This window comes from Lathyrus oleraceus, chromosome 2 (assembly GCF_024323335.1).
Source record: "Lathyrus oleraceus cultivar Zhongwan6 chromosome 2, CAAS_Psat_ZW6_1.0, whole genome shotgun sequence".
Classification (NCBI taxonomy): Eukaryota; Viridiplantae; Streptophyta; class Magnoliopsida; order Fabales; family Fabaceae; genus Lathyrus; species Lathyrus oleraceus.
In genome coordinates, this window is record NC_066580.1 from 39,639,122 (window position 1) to 39,663,752 (window position 24,631).

The following is a 24,631-nucleotide window of genomic DNA, read 5'->3' on the forward strand; positions in this document are numbered from 1 at the left end:
CGGTAGAATCCAGCGTGTCCAAGAAAGCTTCGAACTTCTCTGATGGTTTTTGGGGGTTTTAGGTTTTCTATAACTTCTATTTTGGCTCTATCTACCTCTATGCCTTTTTCGGAAACTATATGTCCTAAAACTATTCCTTCGGTCACCATGAAATGACATTTTTCCCAGTTTAGCACGAGGTTAACTTTCAGGAATCTCTCCAGGATTTTCTCAAGGTTAGCAAGACAATTGTGAAAATCGAATCCGCAAACCGAGAAATCATTCATAAACACTTCCATGATACCATCTAGGTAATCTGCAAAGATTGACATCATGCAGCGTTGGAAAGTAGTTGGGGCGTTACAGAGGCCGAACGACATTCGTCTGTAGGCAAAGGTTCCATAAGGGCATGTAAAGGTAGTTTTTTATTGATCTTCGGGGTGAATAGGTATTTGGAAGAATCCAGAGTATCCAACTAGATAACAGAAGTAAGAGTGTCTGGCTAGACGCTCCAACATTTGGTCTATAAATGGTAAAGGGAAATGGTACTTCCTAGTTGCTTTATTTAATTTTCTATAATCTATACACATCCGCCATCCTCCTTCTAAACGTTTCGCTACATGTTCGCCTTTATCGTTTTGCACGACTGTGATGCCTCCCTTTTTAGGTACTACATGCACAGGGCTCACCCACTTACTATCCGAGATCTGATAGATTATACCTGCCTCAAGTAACTTAAGAACTTCCTTCTTAACAACATCACTCATTATAGGGTTTATTCTTCTCTGATGCTCCCTAGAGGGTTTTGAATCTTCTTCTAGCGAAATCCGATGCATGCATACGGATGGGCTTATACCTTTCAGGTCAGAGATATTATATCCTAAGGCTGAGGGGTGTCTTCGTAAAACTTCTAAAAGTTGGTTCGTTTCCTCATGGCTCAAGGTAACGCTAACTATCACTGGACGGTTCATCTTTTCATCGAGGAACTCATATCTCAGGTTCTTAGGCAGTTCCTTAAGTTCTAAGGTTGGTTTCTTAGGGCATGGCATAGGATCTGGGGTAAGGGATAAACATTCGTAAAGGTTATCATCGATGTAAGGTTCTTTAAAGTCATCATCTTCCTTTATGGGGGTTGATGGTAACTTAATTGTTTTTATAATTTCTTTTTGTTCTAATTCTCTAACACATTCATCAATGATATCTAAGGCATAACATGAGTCTCCCATCACAGGTGCCATAAGAAATTTCGAAAGTATAAATTCTATTTTCTTGTCACCTACCTCAAATGTCAACTTTCCTTTCTTGATATCTATTATGGCTCTTGCAGTTGATAAGAATGGTCTACATAGAAGGATTGGTATATCATTGTCCTATTTGATGTCCATGATAACAAAATCAGTAGGGATAAATAACTGACCTATCCTAACAGGAACATCTTCTAAAATGCCTATCGGATATTTGACAGATCTATCGGCTAACTAAAGTGACATCTTAGTGGATTGTAATTCTCCTAAGTTTAACCTCTCACAAACTACTAAGGGCATTAAGCTCACACTAGCTCTTAAGTCTAGAAAAGCTTTATCGATGACATGATTACCCATAAGACTAGGAATGGAGAAATTTCCAGGGTCTTTATCTTTCTTTGCTAATTTGTCCTCGGAAATAGCATTACATTCCAAAGGCTTCGGATCGTCAAGTCTACGTTTGTTGGTAAGGATGTCTTTCAGAAACTTTGCATAAGAAGGTATTTAGGTGATGGCTTCTATGAAAGGGATTTCTACATGAAGTTTTTCTATAACTTTAATAAATTTTTGGTACTGTTTATTGATTTGGGTTTGTTTGAGTCTTTGCGGATATGGTATAGGTGGTTTATATGGCGGGGGCGGTACGTAAATTTTATCTTTCGGTTCTTCTCCTTTCTCTTGACCTTCATGGTTTTCATATTCCTCTGGTTCCTTTACTTTGTCCGGGGGTTTAGTACATTCCTTAGAAGTTTCGGGTTCACTCAATCTTGGGTTTGGTGGCTCATAATAAGCGTTCCCACTTCGTAGGGTAATGGCATTGGCTTGTCCTCTCGGATTTTGTTGAGGTTGTCCATGGAATTGTCCTCCAGGTGTAGTCTGAGGGGCTTGGTTTAAAGCTACCTGAGAGATATGGGTTTCAAGCATCTTGGTATGAGTAACTATTTGGTCAACCTTGGTTCCTAACTGAGTAATCAATTCGTTAACATGAATGTTTTGGTTCATGAACTCCTTGTTTTGTTGGGTTTGAGCGGTGATAAAATTTTCCATAATTTTCTCAAGGCTCGGCTCTAGTGGTACAGTTTGCATAGGTTGATTTGATCTAGGGGCTTGATAATTAGGTCTCGGAGGTGCATTATTTTGAATAGGGTTATTGTTCTTATAGGAGAAGTTTGGGTGATTCCTCCATCCAGGGTTATAGGTATTCGAGTATGGGTTCCCTTGGGTGTAGTTCACTTGCTCGGAGTGGGTTTTGTTTAATAGACTGCATTATGCGGATTGGTGTCCTTTGGTTCCACATATCTCACAATCCGACGAAACTGCGGCTACAGTATTCGGGTTTATGCACATATGCTCGACTTTGAGGGCTAATGCGTCCATTTTAGCTTGCATCATGTCTATAGAGCTTAGTTCATGCACTCCTCCTTGGGCTTCCTTCTTCTCAACTGTCGCTCGTTCGACTTCCCATGATTGATGGTTTTGAGCCATATCTTCGATGAGGGCACTAGCTTCAGGATAAGGTTTGTTCATCAGAGCACCGCTTGCGGCAGCGTCGATGGTCATCTTTGTGTTGTAATGAAGTCCATTATAGAAGGTTTGAATGATTAACCAATTTTCTAAACCATGATGTGGGCATGCTCGTAAAAACTCTTTATATCTCTCCCAAGCTTCGAATAACGATTCTCTTTGGTTTTGGGTAATTCTAGTTATATGGTTTCGAAGAACGACGGTCTTACTCGGGGGGAAATATCTAGCAAGGAAAACTCTTCTAAGGTTATCCCAAGTCGTAATGGAATTGGGTGGAAGGGAATCTAACCATGATAGGGCTTTATCTCTGAGGGAAAAAGGAAATAATCTTAAACGTATTGCCTCAGGAGAAGCTCCATTGGTTTTAAAAGTATCTGCTAATTGAAGAAATATTTTTAAATGTTGGTTAGGGTTCTCGGTAGCGAGACCCGCGAATTGTCTCTATTGCACTAGTTGTAACAGGGATGGTTTAAGTTCGAAATTATTAGCTGGGATGATTGGGTTTACTATACTAGAACTAGGTTCCTCATTAGATGGTTGAGCGAAGTCCTTAAGAGGTCTTTGGTTTTGATCTTCGGCCATAGCTCTTTTAATTCTATGAAAGAATAAACGTGCGCGAGCGTAACGTTCAGGTTCCGCCAGAGGGTTTACTAAATTTAAACTTCCGGTGCTGCGAGTTCTTCGCATTGACCGGCGGTAAATAACCTAAGTCTAAATGATATAACAATAGGAAAATGAAATTTGACGAAATCGGTCCCCGGCAATGGCGCCAAAAACTTGATGCGTGATTTTCGCAAGTATACGAACGTGTCAGAGTAATATAAAAGATTATCGAATCCACAGAGACCAAGTGTCAAGCTATCGTTATCTATTGTTATGGTGTTTATCAAAGGTAATTAAAATAGGTGTTTTCAGAGTGTGCACTGAAAATTAAAGTGTTAAATAAAGATTAATTAATAAAGACAGGGTCGAATGTAATTCACATAATTAATTGATAATCCAAGTACTTGCTAATAGAATTACTTATGGGCAATGTTTCCTACTTTGAAAAGAACTAATTTAACGGGAACTGTCGCTTTCGCGTATTCAGAACCGAGTTGTACTCCCTAATCGAACCCTCTTATTGTCACTTATAAAAAGGCGCGCATTGCGTTAGAGTAGTAAACCTATTTTTAAGAAATATAGTATCTTGACTAAGTTGAAAGGTATTATAACCTGGATTTCTTAACCAAAAGAGGTTCTTACGAACCAGACTCTAAACTTATAAACGCGTCCGAAAATAGTTTTAAAATCTCTTTTCTTCTTAATGTTAAAAACTCCTAATGAACTAAACAAAACGCTTTCGCTGTTTTTGAAATAGTTAAAAACAATTAAGTTTAAATAGACGTTGGATGACTTTCAATCTTACCCAACGGAATTGAAGTGCGGGAAAACTTAAGTTGAAAGTTAAAATAGCCTTTAAGTGTTTCTACGAACAATTGTACAGATTATCGGTTCAATTACGATCCTTACATTCTAACCTTATAGATTTAGTTAGACATGATAAAGTAAAAGTGCATTAATTTAAATAAAAGTAGTGCGAGTGCGGAAAGTAAATAAAAGTAGTGCGAGTGCGGGAATTAAATAATTTAAAGCGAGTGCGGGAAATAAATGAAAGTAGTGCGAGTGCGAGGAAATAAATAATTTAAAGCGAGTGCGAGGAAATAAACAAAAGTAAAGCGAGTGTGAGGAAATAAATAATTTAAAGCGAGTGCGAGGAAATAAATAATTTAAAGCGAGTGCGGGAAATAAACAAAGTAAAGCGAGTGCGAGGAAATAAATAATTTAAAGCAAGTGCGAGAAATAAACAAAGTAAAGCGAGTGCGGGAAATAAATAAGATAAAGACAAGTAATAAAAACCTACTCCAATCGGAGGGCTGAGTAAATTGCAATGCGGAAATGAAAATGGCAGTAGGATTAACTTCCTCCCAAAGTGCTCCAAACTCGATTACAGACTCTATCACAGACTTGATTACACAATTGTGGTAACACTCCAATGCGAAGCGATTACCACTATAAAACACTGAATATATGCCTAAGTGAAACAAATTTGCTTCTGAGTTTGCCTCTGTTCTAAGTTTGGATGATTGTAAAAGTGATTTCGCGTTTCTATTTATAAGCAAGTAAAAAGATGGAAATGACTTGGATGCCCTTCAACTTGAAAATAGGAGGGAACCGTTTTTCCTCTTGTGGTGCCCGCCACAAGGCCAAGGCGCCCGCCACAAGCACAATATGGGGCGCCTTAGTGGAAGTACTGGGAAACATGGGAGTTGATGGAAGTTGAATTTGACACGTCATGGCAGGGTCTATGGCGCCAGCCATGGGGTAGGCCACAAGAACAAAATGTTGAATTTTAGGGTTTTTAGCCCCTTTTCACTCCTTTTCTCGATCGGGGCTCAGATTAAAGTAAAAACCTGAGAACAAAGGAAAACATAGAAATAACACAACAAAATAACAATAAAACAACTAGAACGCATGTGAAATCGGAGTCGAAAATACGTAAATTTCAGTGTTATCAATCGGCCCCTCTATTATCCTACCGTGAAATGATCTCCATATTTCCTTCACATCTTCATATGCCTCCAACTCAATAAGGTTGTATTTCACCCTCCCGTTAGTATCAATCCAATCTTCACGAATCTCTATTTTTCTCACCTTTCTGTTTTTGGTATCAACCAATAATTTATTCAACTTGAACGTCAGGCCGGCGAGAGATGTGGTGCCATCCGGAAGCCGGAACTCTACGAGAGGTGAGGCTCCGTTGAAGTACACTTCTGATTTAATCAAAAATTGAGGAAAAGACATTTGTTGAGATGTTTTTATCAAACAACGGGTCACCCCTTATTTATACAACTTTGCACTTACTCTGGACCATACAAAATTATAGGTGCAATCACATTCATCCAAAGTTGTCGGCAATATACAGAGCGTTTATAATTTCACACAAATAATACAACCAAAAATTTTATTAGAGTTGAAATTTTTGGTACCAACTTATATACTTCGAATTTTCAGAATTATTTGTAACATACCGAAAATTATGAAATTTCCGGTATACCAAAGATTTATAATACACTACCGAAAATTTACGTACCAAAAATTTTATTTTGCCCAGCGAAAGTTTTATACTTAAATTTCATTCAAGTTTCTATCAGGGACAATTTTGACAATATAAAAGTATGAGAGGTGTCAGATTTAATTGGGGGTGTCAAGTTAAATGCTCGAACTATGGTTATATATATTATATAGTTATGTCCCCTATGTAATCAGAAGAATCATAAATGATGGCTCCACAACTTGCTCTATTAAGAGTTGTGAACGAGAGTATGAGATACAAAGGAAGATCCAATTATTCATCTTTTCGGGATTCCGAATCACAACTTCAACAAGTAAGTATCGATGTTCTAATTTCATATAATCGATCATTGAATATTTCCGCTTACACTACCTTCAAAAGGGCATATGGTCTTTATATGCTGCTCATATACAATTGACATTACCCTTACACAAAGCTCTCTCACCCATGATCCACCAACTATGCCAAAACCATCTAACCTACCCATGTCATATCAATCATCAGATGTACATAATTCATGAGGAACAACACCATCTACGATAAGCCCTGTGAGAGAAACAAAATTTTCCATGGCCATCATTCAATTCAATTTTCAATTTGGAAAAAGTTGAACATTTTCATCAAGCTTCCGTAAATCATCATGTGTACATATAATTCAACTTATAGAATATTTTGTAAGAAAGAATTTGTATGTTTTTGTGAAACAAAAGTGTTATGATTATAAGAGGCATGTAGTAATTAATAATGGAAAAAGATGGTATTAAACTGCACAAAAAAGTGTAACATTAGATCTATTACCACGTATAAAAACTTGTAGAAAGAAATAGAATAAAACTTGTATGGACAATAGCAATAGGAAAAAACAAAGTGACTCTGAATAAAGACATGCAAGATTCCAGATGTTGCTGCTGATAATCAAGTCAGACCTAAGAAGCCTAAAGGCAACTTTAACAAAAAGAAAGAGGGAGAGACTAGTGTTGTGATGGCGAATGTTCATCCTCAGTACCAGACACTCATGCCTCTCATGTCGTACTATATGTTCCCTTACATCGTTGTAACATAGTATCAACAATCTCTGTTTTAATATCAAGCATCATAAGGGTTCCAACAGCATCCTTCGGCTCATACTCCACAAAATCAACAACATTCACAAAATAATCAAAACTAGGGCAAGTTCAGAATAGACAATGGAATAACGATCAGGAGAGGAAACATCTTGGCTTCGATAAAATTCCAATGTCTTATGCCCACCTACTGCCTTCTCTTGTTCATGTTGGGGCAGTTATGCCTAAGGAGATAAAGTCTGCTATTTTCCCCTATCATCATAAGCATAACCCCAATGCGTCATGTGCCTACCATGCATGATATACAAGGAATTATATAAAAGATTGATATGTTTTCAATACTAAAGTTCGGGAGCTTCTTGATCAAACGTTATTGACCTTTACCGAAGAACAACCGAACATAAAGACAAATCCTTTACCTGGCCACAATGGGTCAGCGGTTAATGCAATTGACGAGGTAGAATGTACAGAAGTAGTCAAAGAGGTCGCCAGGGTCAAATTATAGATGTAAATCATTAATAAGAGACTACAAGACCATGGTTTCTTGCAAGATTTATACAATGATTGTGGCATCTACCAAATGGATCCAGGTTAGTGTAGTGAACTAAAGTGTTGTGCACAAAGTTTGATGGACCAAGGAGTGACGCAGTTCACTAAAAAAATGTCAATGAAGAGGTTTCTACTACTAATCCAATCTTTATTGTCTACAAACAGAAATAGATGCAGGCGGCCATGAAGAATCTATTGCAACCTATAAATTGAAGCTAGTAGCAATATATCCGAACATATCGCACGCTCGAACATACAACATAGTCGCAATCGAACTTTATTTATTCCTAAAGGAAAGGGAAAAAATTGATAAAACCCGCGCGAAAGAGATATGCTGGGTAAGGAAGTCGGTTATGCAAGGGGAAGTTATGAACACCTATAACATCCATGGTACTCCATGGGAACCATTTTGATTATTCTTGCTCGAATGGGTGTGATATTTGAAGATTACTCGCGAAAGAATGAGGGAAAAGGAAAGAAGTATATAGAGTGATCGGTGAGGATTGGGGCCCTCATGCCTACGTATCCTCATAGTGCAATGAGGAATTCAGAGATCCATATCTCATAGAACTAGTGGTGGAAGATGAAAATAAGAGTGATAACAAGTATGGTCTAAACTAAAGGATTGTGTTGTTTGAACTCCAACAAGGGGTAAAACATGAACCCAATAGTAAAACTGGTATGAACCAACAAGTGAGGGGCCTATGACATGGTGTCACTATATTGGAATGACCAAAAATAAAAGAATTAAGTGTTTAGTTTCACAACACAAACAACTCTTGGTTCACAAGGAAATACAAGATGGAGCTCAAAGAGATAGTGTATTTGGCTCAAAGATAATTGATATATCACATGAAGTGAATGAAGGTAGATTTATGGATGCATCATGGAGATGAACAGAATGAAGTGACCAAAGTCACAGAAGTGATATGTTTAGTAACAAGCGACTGAAGAGCTATAATTTGAAACCAAAGGTCAAGGTATACATTGGAATCCATAGGAGAAATGGAATTTATACCATAGAGGAAAGGTGGCACAAACTACAAGTGTGGGGCCTAAGGCATAGTATCACTGTATGATTGGGCCGAAAACAAGGAATTAAATGTCTGGGTACAAGTCAAACAACTCTAGGTACAAATGCGGACTTTTCATTAGGCGTCCTAAAAGGGTATATATGGAGTTCCAAAGAAAACTATATTTTGGTCTCAAAGAAACAATATGTCACAAGGGATGAACGATTTATGATCGAAGGTAGATAATGAATCGTGAAAGATATGAATGGTACCCTAATGCGGAAGGAGGAATAAATAAGTATGCTCGCGGAGGATTCGAACCCTCGTGCCTACGTATTCTCATTATGCAATGAGAAAATCAGATTAATCATAGTTTATCCTACTACGGATGAAACAAAAGGGAACGAGATTGATTTGCCAAGGTACACTACCCTTCTAGGCTGATAAAAAAGTGCCAAGATTCACAACCTTCTAGGAAAGGTATCACTACCCGAGTTTAATATTAAGGATGTCAAGGAACTGAACTTCCAAGGTTTATCACCTTACAGGGTGAAGAGAAACATATGCTAGAGTTAGTGACTCTCAGGGCAAAGAATTGAATCGAATAACCAAGGTTTAACACCTCATAGGGCAAAAAGAGACAAGTACTAGAGTCCATGACTCTCAGGGCAAAGAACTGAATCGAATAGCCAAGGTTTATCATCTTACAAGGCAAGGAACAGGTGCCAAGGTTTATAACCTCAGAAGGCGAGGAATGTATTGCTAATAGCAAAAGATGCTCCATTATTATTGAAGTGTTGTAAGCTTGATAATTGCTTGAAGACTTCTCAATTGCATGATTCAAATTGCACTAAAGTCTATGAACAATGGCGAGTGCCTTGAATAGCTATGGCATACGCCCCATACGCAAAGTCACTCTAGACAAGGGTAGGAGAAACTTCGTCTCTTCATTCCTCATTACTTAAGGCTCATAGCGTGTAACCCTCATCATGATTGACAAGTGTTGTTAGCGGCTTCTGATTATTGATCTTGATGATGCCATGTTGTTTGTTGTATTGAGAAGACTTGACAATTGTTTGATACGAATTATGCTAAAGTTTGTGAATGAAGGTGAATGCTTTGAATAGTTAGGGACTACGCCCCGTACGCAAAGCAATTATAGACAAGGTTAGGAGAAACTCAGTTTCATTATTCCTCATTACTTAAGGCTTATGGCTTACAATTTGAATCGCACTTGTCAAGGGTTGACACCTTTGTTGTGCTTTGGAAGTAGTCCACTTTGCTAGCTATGCTTGACTGATGTTGAGTTGCAGTCTTCACCCTGCCCTTGAACCTTGAGGTCTTAAGCTCCTGAGGTTCAACATATCCACAATAGCTTGCACGCAACGAACTTGCCATTTCATGTGATCAAGGGTCTTTTGATCACTTGAATAGGCTTAGGGCTTACAACACAATTACAAAGAATTTGGTTGACCAAAACGACGTTTGGTCAAAACGAATCAGTGAGATAGAAATAATAGTTGAACTATATATAATAATAACCTATTAAATTAATCCATTAAAATAAAATCAGATATTCTAATTAGAAGTCCCAAACTAAGGGATCATGTATAAAAATCAAGATTTTAGGTCCAAGGGCAAAATGGTCATATTCTAAAAATTGATTAATTAGGAAAATATTGATTAAAGTTCTAACAATTAAGACCTAGTCAAAATTAACTAAACCTAATCGTTTCAAACTAATAATGTTATGAGATAAAAATCAAGCTAATCTAAAAATTAACATAAATCTAATATCTAACTATGCACAAATAATCAATCAAGATTTAATCAAAATTAATTATCTAATCAATCATAGTTAACATCTAATTACATTACATTATAGTAAAAAATTTGAGCCAATCTAACATTAACCTATTTATAAATCTACTTCTAAAATTAAATTATTTCTACGATTTAATCTAAAATAACTTAGGATTCTAATTAATCTAAAGATCCTAATTAATTCTAAAATCTTAATGAACCTAAACCTTTGAATTTCTACATAAATTATAGTGCTTACTAATCCTAGAATCTAACGAAAATTAGTTAAGAATTAGCTAAATAATGTAAACCAGTGGGCCTTGCACTATTTGGATTGAACAATATGCCCATTGAGGAAAACTGAACTAGAGAGGGGTGCATAATCAGTAACCTGATCCATGAATTTGAGGGAATGCAGAGTGTTTGGGCTTCGTGCGATCAAAGCCCGTGAGATTTATTTCTTCAACGAGGGGGTACATCAGCAGATATGGGGTGATACACTAAAGCTTGACTTAAGCCCAACATGCAAAACCCAGAACACGTTCATCTATACATCAAATGGATAAGGCTTAAAGTCACTTGGGATTGCATAAAAAACATGACATGGAACGCACGTGGCACCAACTTTAAAAGAGACTGCCTGAAATATATTCAAACGCAACTCCCTTCATTCATCCATCATCTCAACTGAAATCAGGTCCTAATCATGTATATGGCCATGAATATTCCCAATTTCCCAAGAATCACTCAAATCGAAGAAGAAGAATGAAGAATCCCTAGCTTGCAAATTCCAAATTAAATCGCGCTGGTGGGGAACCAAGCCAATTCCCCATGGGGCTCAAATTCCCCCTCGCACAGAGCTACATTACGGTGACCTCAATATGAAAAAAAATGAAGATAGAAGCGAGGGCTTACCGGAACGGAGACAGTATCAAGTTTGGTTTTCCTTTATTGAAAATCTTGTTTGCCTCTTTTTCTTTCCTTCTGTTTCAGTGAGTATCGTGAGCTTCTTCGTTCGTCTTGCACCTCGGTTTCTTCGTGAGATAAAGAGGATTGGATGTGAGAGCTTCTAAATTTCTTGGGATTGATGATGCGTGAAGATGAATTCTCAGTGTGATGGTGAAGAATGATCCCCAAACTGAAGAATGATGAGTGCAATATATACAGTGATTGAAGCTAACAAAGTTATTGATCTGTTAGAATTAATAGTGCAATAACTTTTAGTTGCAGATTTCACATATGTTAGTCCACCGTTAATTAGTTAGTTTTGTCTGTTGAATTGGTTAGGAGAATGGGTTATTTATGGATCTATTTCTGTGAAATTACCCTGTTAGATCGAATTTTTCAGTGAAGACAGACCTTTTAGTTGGATGAGCTTGGTTAGCAAGCTAATGATTTAAACTATACCCTGTTTGCTTTCCCTCTTGACTGTAACAATTATCTATTTGAATTTATGTTAGTAAAAGTTAAGTTGATGTTGATAACATGTGGAATTTATGTCATGAATGTTGAAATGAGTGTGTTAATTCTCTGTAAAAAACGGTTGAGTTTAGTTATTATGTGAATATTAGTGATGGATGTTAGTTGGAAAGTGTGAAAATATTGATTGCAATTCTGAGTTAGTTTGGTTATTTTGTTATGAACTTCGATCCACAAGCTGTTAATTGGTTTACAAATGTTATGATTTGTTGAATGGATAATAAAACATGGGATTATGTGTTGATGAGTGTGATAGTTAGTTTTCAATTGCTTGAGCTGTTACAGAAGTGATGTGGGGTTCTGTTAGTGATTTTATTTGAATTGTTTGGATGTGTATGTGAATTATGATGCGATGTATGGATGTGAATGTTATGTGAAATTATGTGATCAACATGCTATTGCTTGATCAAAACTAGGTGACATGTTGGACTGCTATCTCTAAGCAAGTTTGCTGATGTTGATGTTAACTTGACTGGCTGTTGTAATTGTTTAGTTCATAGAATGATAAATGGAAAATGCTATGAATTTGGATGAATGCACATGTTGACATATTATGTATTGATGAATTGTACACATTGAAGATTTATTCATGAAATGTATTTGACTTAATGGTTTATTGAATGCAGGTTGCCTTATGCTTGGAACTGGATCATGGCTTCACAATGTGACATGGAGGCATCATGATGGAAAAGGCCAAAACATGGCTTGCTTGCATATGAAGCAAGATTGAAATTGGATTCAAAAGAGGATATGGGAGAATGAAGAATCAAAGAATGGAAATTTAGGACTAGGTTTAGAAAATAAGTGAGTTGAGTTTGGTCAAAGTTGACCAAAAAGTCAACATTTGACCAAAGTCAACTATTGGTCAAAGTTACCATTTATTTTGTAATTTTTGTAGGAATGATGTAAATGATATTGTATGGATGTAATGGACCTTTATGAATGCAAATAGTTCTTAGGATTTAATGAAAGAGTCTTATTTTCAAATTGTGGACTTTCCCTCCAAAATAAGTTTGAACCAAATCGAATCAAATGAATCATGGACAACTTGAATGAAATGAACAAATCAAGGCCTTGAATCATCAAGCAAATAGGCACGTAACAAGACATAATCAAATGATTGATTGCAAATGCAAAGGCATGATGCAACCCAAAATGATCAGATGCCCAATTCCTTGAATTAGGGTTTCCTAGACAACCATATGATTAATGCACAAATCACCTGGTCACCAAATGTCAAACACCCACAATTATGCTGTCATGTACAATATCAACATACAAACCCTAATGTCAAGACTCCATAATTAGGGCTTCATGCTTAATCCAAGGTCACTAGGCAACCCACTTGAACAAGGATAACAAAACAAGCAACAATGGTTTTCAAACAAATCCAAACCAAATGGCCCATAAAATTAGGGTTTCAAAATCACCTAAGGCAAACCACAAGATCAATGAGCACCCAAAGTTAAGAACTAGGGTTTATGCGCAATGCAATCTCCAAGGTCTCAAGCGCCAAGGATTAGGGTTTCATGGCTTGATCCAAATGAATACAACATCAAAACCTATGGGGCTTGATTCTCAAGAAAACCCTAGATTTTGTTAGGTATAAATATCCACAAATTTTGAATATATGATGTATGTTTGCAAGTGTTAATAGGAATGCATGATGCACATGTGTGGATGTAAATGAATCTCAAGTCCAAGGTTGGATGAATAAAAAAGAGATGGCAAATTTTGGGGTATAACATAAATATATGCGTGCAAGGCCTTTCCCTTTCCAGAGTACCAAGGTTGTTTCTTGAAAGTATGAAATTACTTCTTATGTGGGAGGAAAGCCCGTAGAAATCTCTGAGTCAGAAATCATCAACATAATGGGAATTTGGGGAATGACCCGGAGTGGTTATGTGTTTGCCCCGAAATTCACAACGTAACCAATCCACCTGCAACAGCTCTCCCCAAAGAGAAAAGTATACCAATAGCCTCTCCCAAGGAGGAGGGGGTACAAATATCCATTCATCATAAGAAGGTAACACTAGTTTCTCCACCCAAGGTGAAAGATGTTACGAACAAGCCAGCAAAAGCTACTCATTCCAAGGGAAAAGGAATAATGGACGTGGAGACATAACTAGAACCTCACAAAGATAATATCTCTCAATGAAATTGAGAAATTTCTTAGGCTAATTCGGAAGAGAAACTTCAAGATTGTGGACCAATTAGGCCAGACGCCTTCTATGATCTCGATCCTATCACTGCTCTTGAGCTCAAAGGCTCATCGAGTAGCTTTGATGAAGACGAAGTGGTCACAAATATTACAACAAGCCGTTACCTGGGATTCAATGATGTTGAGTTTCCAATTAGAAGAGCTTCCCACAACTAGGCGTTGTATGAAGTGCTCGCAAATTTTATCAATATTGTATCATGGCCGTTTGATTGGAATACATCGCATCGGATGGTTGGATTTTATATCAAGCACCACACACTAGACTAAATCATATATTAGGCCAATGTAACATAAACAAACTCTTCAATATAATGTCTAAAACTAAACAAATTAAAAGAAAAAGTAGCCAATCAATATGCATTAAAATCCTATAATTTGGTGGCAAGAAAATTATTTAAAAAACCAAGAAAACCTTCTTACCTACCTATACATCATGACTCTTTTAAGGACAAGTAAACCCAACTTGCCTTTTGCTAATCCAATACTTTGAATCAAATGATAAATGAATGAAGACAACAAGACTTCATTTCAGAGGAAATATCTTTTCTCTGACTCATTCAAGATTGAAAAATCTTTACAATCTACACAGTTTCTGACAAATATTTTATGACTGAAGTTAGAAGAAGAGACCCGCATATGCCTTTTTGGAGAGGTGAGCTTAACAAAGCCATGTTAATGAACATCACTGTTTCTTTGAGTAAGTGAGATATGGATCTTGAGCAATAGTTAATACATCCGGTCTCTCATTCTGATTATACGTAAGACATCGCCGAATGAAATCCTAAAAAAAATTGTACACACAGTAGAGATAATTGTCAAGTTTCAAAGTAAGAATTGTAGATATGAAATTGCAAATTCAAATAAATTATGAATGGCTAATTGTGCTTGTACATGGAATAAAGTTGAATTTTGGTGCAATATATATAACCTTACAACAAGCAAAGATTGTACCCACCATGGAATAATAGAATAATATAAATAAATGAAAGATGGCCAAAGAACAATAGTCACAAGCAAGAGTACTCAACTCACCTTTGCCTCATTAGAAACAGTAGGTTTTGAGGGAAATTCAACCTTGCGTGCATTAATAATTGTGTCTTCACGAAGTATTTTCTCCTGTGTTTGGTCATGTCCGAAAGGTCGTTTACCAAAGAGCATTTGATAAAACAAAACACCAGCAGACCATACATCAACCTGTTTTCCACAAGTCATAAAATGTAACGGTTATCATGTAAGATGATTACCCAATAACAACTCATGAAATTTATGCTAAAGTGAAACATATATTGACCAAGATGACTGAAAAATTGAGAACTGATAAAACACAAAAAAAGCTTTGCATATATTCACTACTAAGAAAACTATTGACCTTGGATGATATAAGAGGTGTCTTGTTGAGCTCAAAGCATTCAGGAGGCAAATACCTGCAAACCAAAAAAAGAGAGATAAAAAAAGACAAATAGGTTTTATTAAAGCAAGTGTTGAAAGATCATAAAAAAATTTGAAAGGAGCATCAAATTTGGACTATTTCCAAGTTTGAAATCCTACAACAATGATATCCATCACTTACCAATATGTCCCAGCCCCCTGGGATGTAAGTTCCATACCCTGAGATCCCACATCATTCTCCACAATCTTGCTAAGACCAAAGTCAGTTACTTTGGCACTACCAAGCTCATCAAACAAAACATTCCCAGGCTTTAAATCATAATGGATAATTTTCTGTGTTCTTTTATTCATGTATGTAAGGCCTTGGAAAATCTGAACTAAAATGACCCTAGCCTCCTTCTCGGGCAATGAAGATGTTGTTTTAAGAACAGCGTCGAGATCTTTCCCTGGTAAAACAAAGGAGGATCAAAGGAGCAAGCAGTAGAAAATACAAAAAATTAAACTAACAATATTTATAGGTCTGGTTTGAATAAACTACTTAATTGAACACTTATAGCATAAGTGTTTATCATATAAGTGCTTATTTAAAATCAAACAGTTTTCATATAAGTTATAAGTTGTTTTTGTAAGCTATCTTGTGGAGCTTATGAAAATAAGCTGAAAACAACTTTTGGATTGTTCTCATAAGCTCTCTCAAATATTCCCACAAGTGTTTGTCATAAGGTAAACTAAAAAATGCCAATCCAACCAAATCCATAACTTGTCATAAAAGTAAAAAAAATAACGATATTCATAAAACAGATGAGTATATACCACTACAATACTCTAGAACAGTGCAAAATGTATTATGATCAATCTCAAAGATGTCCCATAAGCGAACAATGTGAGGATGGACCAAGGTCTTGTGAATATTATACTCTCGAATTGCATGCCTTATGTAACTTTGCTTCTTCTCTTCACTCCATCCAGCATTTAAACCATGAAGTTTGCAAGCAACATATCTATGATCCACCAAGTCAAAAGCCTGCTGGAAATTTCTTACTTCAAATCACTGCAAAAAGGTATTTATTTACAATTGCCAATATAGGCAAAGAAACTATCTAGGATTCTAGTTTTACTAACTCAACACTGTATAATATTTGCTTAAGTGTATAAATATTATAAAATGATTACTATTGTACTAAAAAAGTTTAGACCTTGTACACCTCGCTGAATCCTCCCTTTCCAAGAAGGTTTAAAAGGGCATAACGATGGTTTAGAATCTGAAAGCTGTTGAACCGTGAACCATCTTCATCCCGTATGCGTTTCATTTCACGAACTAGTCGTCCCTTCTCTAGATCGTAGCGTTCCTTCGCTCGCAAGATAGTTTCTTCTTCCTGAAAATTGTTCAGCCATTAGAAACATAAAGAGGAAATAGAATAATCGGAAAAGTTCTGACTTACTCGTTTAATGTTGGCTAGTCGAGCCTTATATATTTCATCCTGAATGAGAACATCTTCCAGCAATGCAGCATCTGCATCTATTCCATCACCCTTATCTTCAACCATAAAAAAGGCCCAAGCAAAACAAAACTCAAAGCATTAAAAAGTGAGCAGAATATATTTATGCAAGATAGTCTAGCAGTACAACTAATTACATAATGTACATGTTTATTATGACCCATGGCATATGTTAATGACAATTGGTAAAAACTAAGAATGAATGGAAAGGGGCAACAGAAAAGGACAGACAATCATGTGGTTCACTTTACTCCTCTTCCTTAAGTTTAGGAATACAAGTGCTAAAAGAAAAGAGGAAACTTAGTGTTACCAGATAATTTTTTCTTAAATAACTTGCGCTGCCGCTCAATTGCCTCCCTTTTGTCTGTTAGTTGTTTCTGTAAAACATAAATAAAGTAATGAGGGAAACCATGCTATTAACAATACAAACTACTGTCATAGACAATGGTTTCAATTGGGAAAAAAGTACCAAACAGAAGTTATAGAAACATTAACAAAGTATACCCTGAGTTAATACCCAATATTACTGAAAAGAAAAATGCTTGGAGGTTCGAAAACACAATTGATATAGTTGTATTTAATCATCAATGCAAAAAAAGCAAAAAGGCCCAATTTTAATAATATTTACAATCTAAGATGTCTGATAAAACACCCATAAAATCAGTGTTGCACAAATGAAACATGTAAATATCTTTAGAGATTGACAGTTTAACATAACGAAGAAATGTAACAGAGAAACAATCGTTTTGTTTTCATAGTGCACATACAAATAATCATGCAATAGGGATTAAAATCTATATATATCAAGAGTTAGACGATGCAGGTCAATACTAATCTCTACTCTAGCGTGTATCTATTTTGAATTGGAATCTCATCTTGAATCTCGATTCACTATGATGCGTCTTGAATAACTCTAACAAATCACTACTTAAACGTAGTGTAGCCAGTCTCTTTATTTTGTTGACAGTTTTGTATAGCAAAACACTTTTCTTTTATCATTTGATTTATGATTAATGACAAGAGTCTTGAATTACTTTGAGGCTAGTAGATGATTTATTAGCTTATAATTTTACTATGCCATTGTATTTAATTAATAATTTCATATTTGCATTGGTAATGTATCTTACAATTCATAATAAGATTTGATTTGTGATTCATAAAGTAGGTCTTCTGAATCACAATTTTATAAAAATGACTGAAAGCACTAGCCCAACTTTGCAAAAATAGCTCAGTGTGGGTGAGCTTTGAATGAATAAAAGATAAATAATATAATTCTATCTTGAATCCCAAAGACGGTGTGACATCTATCATCATACTTGCAAATACCATTGGTGCGTAATAAATTCAATAAATAAATACGGACACGAAGGAAGAAATTAGACATACAAGCTGAGCAATTAGATCCTTTAACTCCTGACCATCTTCCCATGTCTCAGTTAAGACAGTTCCAGCTCTAAAACTCATAATCAAACCAATAAGAAAACCCACATAAAAATATTATATAGAAATTCATTTTTCACAACACTCCACCGATACCTGGATACGCCAACATTTCCAAGCCTCAATGAGTCTTGTCGTACTTTTAGCCTTGCTTCTTGTCTCTCAGCTTTTGAAACTGATATCAACAAATCAGATATTATTTTTGTTCTCTGCAAAATACAAAAGTCAAAGGTGAATATGCTGCCTAACTTATTTTGGAGTACAAGAGGGGGTGGCGGAATAACGCCTATAACAATAGCCTTTTATGATTTCCAGTTCAATTTTGTAATAGAAATTTCATGCAGGCCAATTTAATGTATTGCTTCATGCAGAATGATTTAATCTATTGCATGCACAACAGAATCCACCACTTCATATTTTAAGTAGTATATATACCAATAGGAAGAGAAAGACTTAGAAAGACTATAAGAGAAGTTATTAAGAAAGATTTTGAGATTAACGATTTGAATAGAAGCATGGTTATGGATAGGACATTATGGCGAAAGTTGATCCACGTAGCCGACCCCACTTAGTGGGATAAGGCTTGGTTGTTGTTGTTATATCTATACCAATAGGAGTGTCGTGGCCTGATAGAATCAAGAAGGAAAGTTTAACCACAACTATTGTGCCATCAAAAGCTAAAAATAACCAAACCTTAGGCTTCATTTGCTGTTCAAGATCCTTGAGTTCCCGCAGTTCCTACACGTGCCAGAATCAAACAGTAAAATAAAAGAATAACATCACATTAATTTCAACAACTGTCAATTCCAATATATATATTTACAATTAAAAAACACTAAACATTTACAACTTCACTACAAATTCCAAGTTGTTTTCTTCACAAAACTGTTAGTGTTTGCTCATTTATACACTGTTATCAAAATAATGCAATTTGAAACACAGATTGATTGCTTCACTGGCATATTTTGTGCAGCTGCAAAGGAGCTATTTCAGTGTAGTGCCTCGATGAAGTGCAACTGCAAATCTTGTTACTTGGAGAAGCAAGAAGCAAAGTGCAGTGCCTAGATCAAGTGCTAAAGCATATTTTAGAAATATGGCACTAGAAACTTGTGAATTATTGCGGATGAAACACGTGCTTGATCAAGGAGATCACACTCTATTCTTCAAAGATTTAAAGCTACATTGTGAAAATCCTATGGAACATTTGTGTGACAACAAATCGGCCATTAGTATTAGTATTGCACATAATCATGTTTAACACGGTAGAACAAAGCACATTGAGATTGACCGACATTTCAGCAAAAAGAAGTTTGATAGTGAATTGATAACTAGAGTCTACATTCCTTCTGGTTACCAACCAATAAATGTGTTAATAAAGGGTTTACCAACCGAACAGGTCAACCAATTTACTTGCAAATTTAGAATGATTGATATCCTCCACTCACCAACTTGAGAGAGAGTGTTGTAAATAATAGATTGAGTTAGTTTTATTTTATCTTTAATTAGCTTTATCTTATTGTAAGGGTCCGTTAAGCAAAACCCGCTAGATCTAGTTTTCCCTATTTAAACAAACTACCTATTGAATTATAAAATAGATTTGAAATGTATTATAAAACCTTTTTCTACAATATCTTAATGCTTGATATGATTCCTTGATGCAATTGACAATTCTTCGCATACCTTTTCAATCTGTGGACAAAGGTTCTTATGCTCAGAGGTTTCTTGCTTCGCTTTACGCAAGTCTTCCTCCAACACAGCAACTTTAGCACGTAAAGATGCAATCTCCTCCTAATTTAATACAAAGATAAAATAAATAAAAAATGAGAAAATAAATTGAAAGTCACATTTAACCCTAATGGGCCTTTTATTATTCAACCCTAATGGGACACTTACTAATAATCTACTTAAACCTACTTAGCCACCCTACTAATTACACCTCATATTAGGTCCTTACTTAGTTTGGTCCTTACATAACAACAGAAAGAAGTTATATCAAACTTCTAATTATTTACATAAAATTAATATTTACATATGAAGTCACTCATTCTTTTTGCTTACCATAAAACTTACACATAGAACTAAAATCTACAACAAACCATACCTTTAATGAAGCACTATTATCAATGTGAAGCTGATCTTTGACTCTACCATCCTACAAATAAACACGAACTGTATAGCAAAGCAAACAATGAAGGAGTACAACATAAATGAATATACTATGAAATGTATTGCCTAAGTATGTTAATCCCTATGTTTGAATCTCGGATAGTGGCGCAACGCGGCCATCTCCAAAAATGGAGCGGAACAGGAGCAAGGAGCAGAACGGAGGATTAGGTAGACACTAATATAGTTAATATTAAGAAACATATAACTGTTAAAAACTAAAACAAATTAATAAAAACTTCTGAATTATTCATAATTAGAAATAATAGCTCAAGTCATTCAGTATCAATTTCTTATTCTCAAGTGTATAGATATATAGTTGCAATTGTCAAAAGCACTTTGAAAAAACTGAGGGATGATTGAAAAATGACACGAACCAAATATTTCATAGCAAGGAGCTTACTTTATGAGATACATCTGAAGCCGGAAGAGAATTTTGTGTTTTGGTCTGATCATTAGATTTGGAACCACGGCCCCTACCTGAACCAGAACTCCCTCTTCCACGGCCAGATTTCTTTCTATTTGCATCAACATTATTCTTCGTCTCCACAGCCTCCAAACTAGTTTGTCTTCCATCAGTAACAGCCTGATATAGTGCTAGTTATTTTAGTTGAAACAGAAACAACTGCATGGCCAATTCTTGAGACAATAGAGTCACCATATGAAAACAAACCTCAACACGTTCAAAAACATCAGCGTTAACATCATCTTGAATTTTCAGCCGCTTTCGTGTGTTGGCTTGAATCAAGAATTCCCCACCATTCTGGAAAAGAAACATGAAGGTAAGAACAATCAATCAATTTGGTTCATCAAAAGAACGCATCCAAACATTACTATTTTCCGGATAATCAACAATCAAATACGTACACGTACACATGTTAGATAATTATCTATTCAACAAAATAACATCAACAATAAACAAAAAAATATACCACATACATGTACTATATAAAAAACCATACAGATAAACAATCAATAAACCAACAAAACAAAAAATTACCACAACCAGCTACTAGATCGGCATCGAAAATCCATATCGCAAAAAGCAAATAAACAGCAAATTCAACAAAAAAAAAACCTCATAAATGCATACACTCAAAATACCAAACTCATCTTTCAGATAAAAAGGGATGAAATAAAACTTACATCATCATCAGAATCACTTGAAGTAGAAGAAGGTTCCACCATTTCTTCAGCTGCTCCACTGAATTTCCCAGCAGAAGAAACAGAAGGCCAACCTTGTTGCTGGGAAGCAGTGGAGGAAGCTTTTCCCACCATTCGAGCTTCCAACTTAGCAATCTTTGTAGGCAGAGACTGATCCGATTGGTTAGAAGAATTCGACGCAAAATGAACAAGCATGTCGTCTGACATTGTTGCTTCTGCAACTGCAAACTGTTCTTGATAAACAAAAAAAAAAATCATTCAAATCCAAAACACAATAACCTCATAAAATTCAATTTCACCATTTTTGGAAGAGTCGAATTTGGTCATATCATACCCATTCGTGATCAAAGAGCGGAAGGTGGTGATTTTTTGAACACCTGCGTAAAGAAATTAGGGATTTGCAAAATATGAAAACAGCAAAATCAGTTGGTGATGTAAAACAGAAAAAGAATTGGGGAAAATTTGAGTGTCTTTGGAGTGAAGAACTGATAGAAAGAATTGATTGGGAAAAGAGAATCTAGGGTTTTTGAGTTTTGGGAAAGAGTGGTAAAATCAAAAGCTTGGGAGGGAAGATTGTTTGATTAAATTGGGTATGTGAGAAAATGAAGCATGACTACAAAATAAGGTAGTAATAAAGGCTGCTATTTTTTCTCTTGTATGTATTTTTTTTCTTTTTTTCTTTTATGAAATTGCTGTGGGTTGAATTGTTTAAAGCAAATAGTTTCTAAGGGTCAAAAATGGAAATAATTGGTGGAGTCATGGGTTTGTACTTTTGTAAATGTTGACCGTTTGATCTTGATCGAATGGATTATATGATAGAACAATTTAGACATCAAAGATTGAATATTTGGAAACTGCTTGATCTTGATAGAATGATTTATGATGGAACAATTTAGACATCTAAGATTGAATATTTGTGAAGATTCTTTTTGACAGGATATAAAAGTAAATAATGATAATGATTGTACACATGCAAATATATCATTATAATATCATGTGAGATTGATACTCCTTGAATTTAGGGGGTGATATTTTGATGAAGTGTTTCTTTTATCTATCTTATATTTATGTTATTGATTTTCTTGTAATTATATTAATATTAGTGATTTTGAGTGTGTCACACACCAATTTTGATTCAGAATTATTGAATCAATACATTCAAAATACATTTATATTACATGCATAGCATAACATAACATGTCTTTCATTCCGCATAATGTCTAAAATATCAATCAGAATAAACTTTCGGATTTAAAAAGATGGAATATTTTAACTGATTCTCAAATGAATGTGAAACTAACGAGCGAAAAACTTAAAGATCGGGTCTGCAGATGTCAGTAGTATTAATCTACGGTTTATGTAGTTTAACTTCTCATGTTCGTTTTATTTTTTGACTAATTTTTCAGTTGCATTTTGAATTGTTTGGACTTGTTCAACCAAACATTTTATATTTCAAAATTTAATAAAAAAAATTATATGTTTTTAAAAAATTTATTTCGTACTAATCATTTTAGTGCATTCATTTTAAATTTTCGAGCAATTTTGTGTCCGACTTTTATTCATATTTAGTCATCTTATTTTTATTCTTTTTTCAAAATAATCAGAAAAATTAAATAGAATTTTCTACTTTTTTATTTTATTTTTACCATATTTATTTAAGGTGTGAGTTTTAGTTGTTTTAATTGATTTAATCTCATTTAAATTAATTAAAGTTTTTAGAAGGGACAGCTTTGGCATTTTAAATTATGTATGCTTCTTTGATTTAATATGGATCATTTATTCAAGTTAATTAATGGCTTATATTAGCTATCGATACTTATTTCATTAATCCAATAAAAAAATCAATTAATAATAATATTAATAGTAAAAAAATCAGAAATTTGGATAATATCTCTCTCCCATGTGTTGCCAACAGCCAGCGCCTGATTCATTGGGATTTTGAAGAGAAGAATCTGAATTTTCCTCTCTCCAAAGGACACCTGGCATATTTCAATTGGAAGGTGAAAAGGAAAAAATGTTTTTTTTGCTTTTTGGGAGATTATCCAAACAAGTTCTTGAAGAGACTATCTCCTTCCCAAAAAGGGAGGACCCATGATCTCCCAAACTTGAGAGAATTGCTCTCAACTCTCTCATTTTTTCATTTTTTTGAAAAATCCCTCACACACCTCAATGACTTTTTCTCCGTCACAAATGCGGTCAACCATAAACCATTCTCAACAAAACTTCTCCCTGTCACCTTTCCTCTCCCTCCATTCAACTTTCCATCACCACCCTCATAATAACTTCCTCTTCTTCTTCACTGGTCAAGTTCTCGTCGGAATAACCACACCACCACCATAATAATCCTTTCATCCACCTTAACAGACACTTAACCTCATCCATCATCAATAACAAACACCGTCAGACCACCTTCGCAACCTTCCTTAACCGTGATTTTTTCCATCCACCACGCGTCACATCTTAACCATCGCGCCTTGCTTTACTCTCCGATCTACCAACAAACGACAATCATTCTTCCCTCATCAACCACCTTAAAAATGCACAGGCAAGATACTTCCCTCTTATTCTTCCTCCATTGTGCATTCTCCTTCTCTAAACTATTTTCTCCACCCACATACAAACCTTCTACAAATACACAAATCCCTCATAACATCTTCATATACATCAGTCGCTTCATCCTCACTCTTGGATAGCTCTCTCTCATTTTTCAAATCAAAAGGTAATAAAAATAAATGAAAATTGATCTTCTAGAATTGAACCAACACACTCAGTTTTTACGCATAAACACCCTCACTCCCTTTTCACGTAAATCTAAAAACACACGTCAATTCTCAACCACTTCCACATTCACCTTCTTTTTCCCTGCAAATAACAAACTGTTCGTGGCCCTCCACTACCAAAACACCTCAGACCTTCATCAACTAAACACCTCGCTCCATGAATTCTTCCAAACATAGATTTCATCGTCAAATTTTTTTGAGGTTG

The 24,631-nt window shown here is 35.5% G+C and overlaps 1 protein-coding gene, 1 long non-coding RNA gene and 1 other non-coding gene across 6 annotated transcripts; 2 read left to right on the forward strand and 1 right to left on the reverse strand.

Annotated features, from left to right (window-relative positions):
- Positions 1–2,838: 2,838 nt before the first annotated feature.
- On the forward strand, positions 2,839–2,945 carry LOC127124099 (small nucleolar RNA R71). Its single transcript, XR_007803736.1, has one exon. It is a non-coding gene; the product is annotated as a small nucleolar RNA R71 (small nucleolar RNA).
- Positions 2,946–10,890: 7,945 nt separating this feature from the next.
- On the forward strand, positions 10,891–12,757 carry LOC127117965 (uncharacterized). Its single transcript, XR_007802069.1, has 2 exons — positions 10,891–11,532; positions 12,397–12,757. It is a non-coding gene; the product is annotated as an uncharacterized LOC127117965 (long non-coding RNA).
- A 1,520-nt stretch (positions 12,758–14,277) lies between these two features.
- Positions 14,278–22,308, reverse strand: LOC127117966 (serine/threonine-protein kinase TOUSLED). 4 transcript variants are annotated; one of them, XM_051048095.1, is made up of 17 exons: positions 21,981–22,308; positions 21,629–21,867; positions 21,156–21,245; positions 20,886–21,068; positions 20,421–20,471; positions 20,000–20,107; positions 19,013–19,057; positions 18,416–18,528; positions 18,266–18,332; positions 17,190–17,256; positions 16,823–16,917; positions 16,577–16,756; positions 16,194–16,404; positions 15,562–15,826; positions 15,361–15,415; positions 15,024–15,185; positions 14,278–14,772 (listed from the first exon to the last, which is right to left on the reverse strand). In XM_051048095.1, the coding sequence occupies exons 1-17, from the start codon at positions 21,982–21,984 to the stop codon at positions 14,674–14,676; spliced, it is 2,034 nt and encodes a 677-aa protein (XP_050904052.1). In that variant the 5' UTR covers positions 21,985–22,308; the 3' UTR covers positions 14,278–14,673. The 4 variants fall into 4 exon arrangements, with proteins under 4 accessions (XP_050904052.1, XP_050904053.1, XP_050904051.1 ...); XM_051048096.1 differs by having other exon boundaries at positions 21,629–21,874; XM_051048094.1 differs by having other exon boundaries at positions 21,629–21,879.
- Positions 22,309–24,631: the final 2,323 nt, after the last annotated feature.

Excerpts from the sequence above, each read along its gene's own strand:
- LOC127117966 (XM_051048093.1), bottom strand. The coding sequence starts at position 21,973 with ATGACCAAATTCGACTCTTCCAAAAATG. Across the intron at positions 19,058-19,999 it reads TTTGTCCACAGATTGAAAAG|GAACTGCGGGAACTCAAGGA; the intron begins GTATGCGAAGAA and ends TGGCACGTGTAG. Across the intron at positions 16,405-16,576 it reads GATTCAGCGAGGTGTACAAG|GCTTTTGACTTGGTGGATCA; the intron begins GTCTAAACTTTT and ends AATTTCCAGCAG.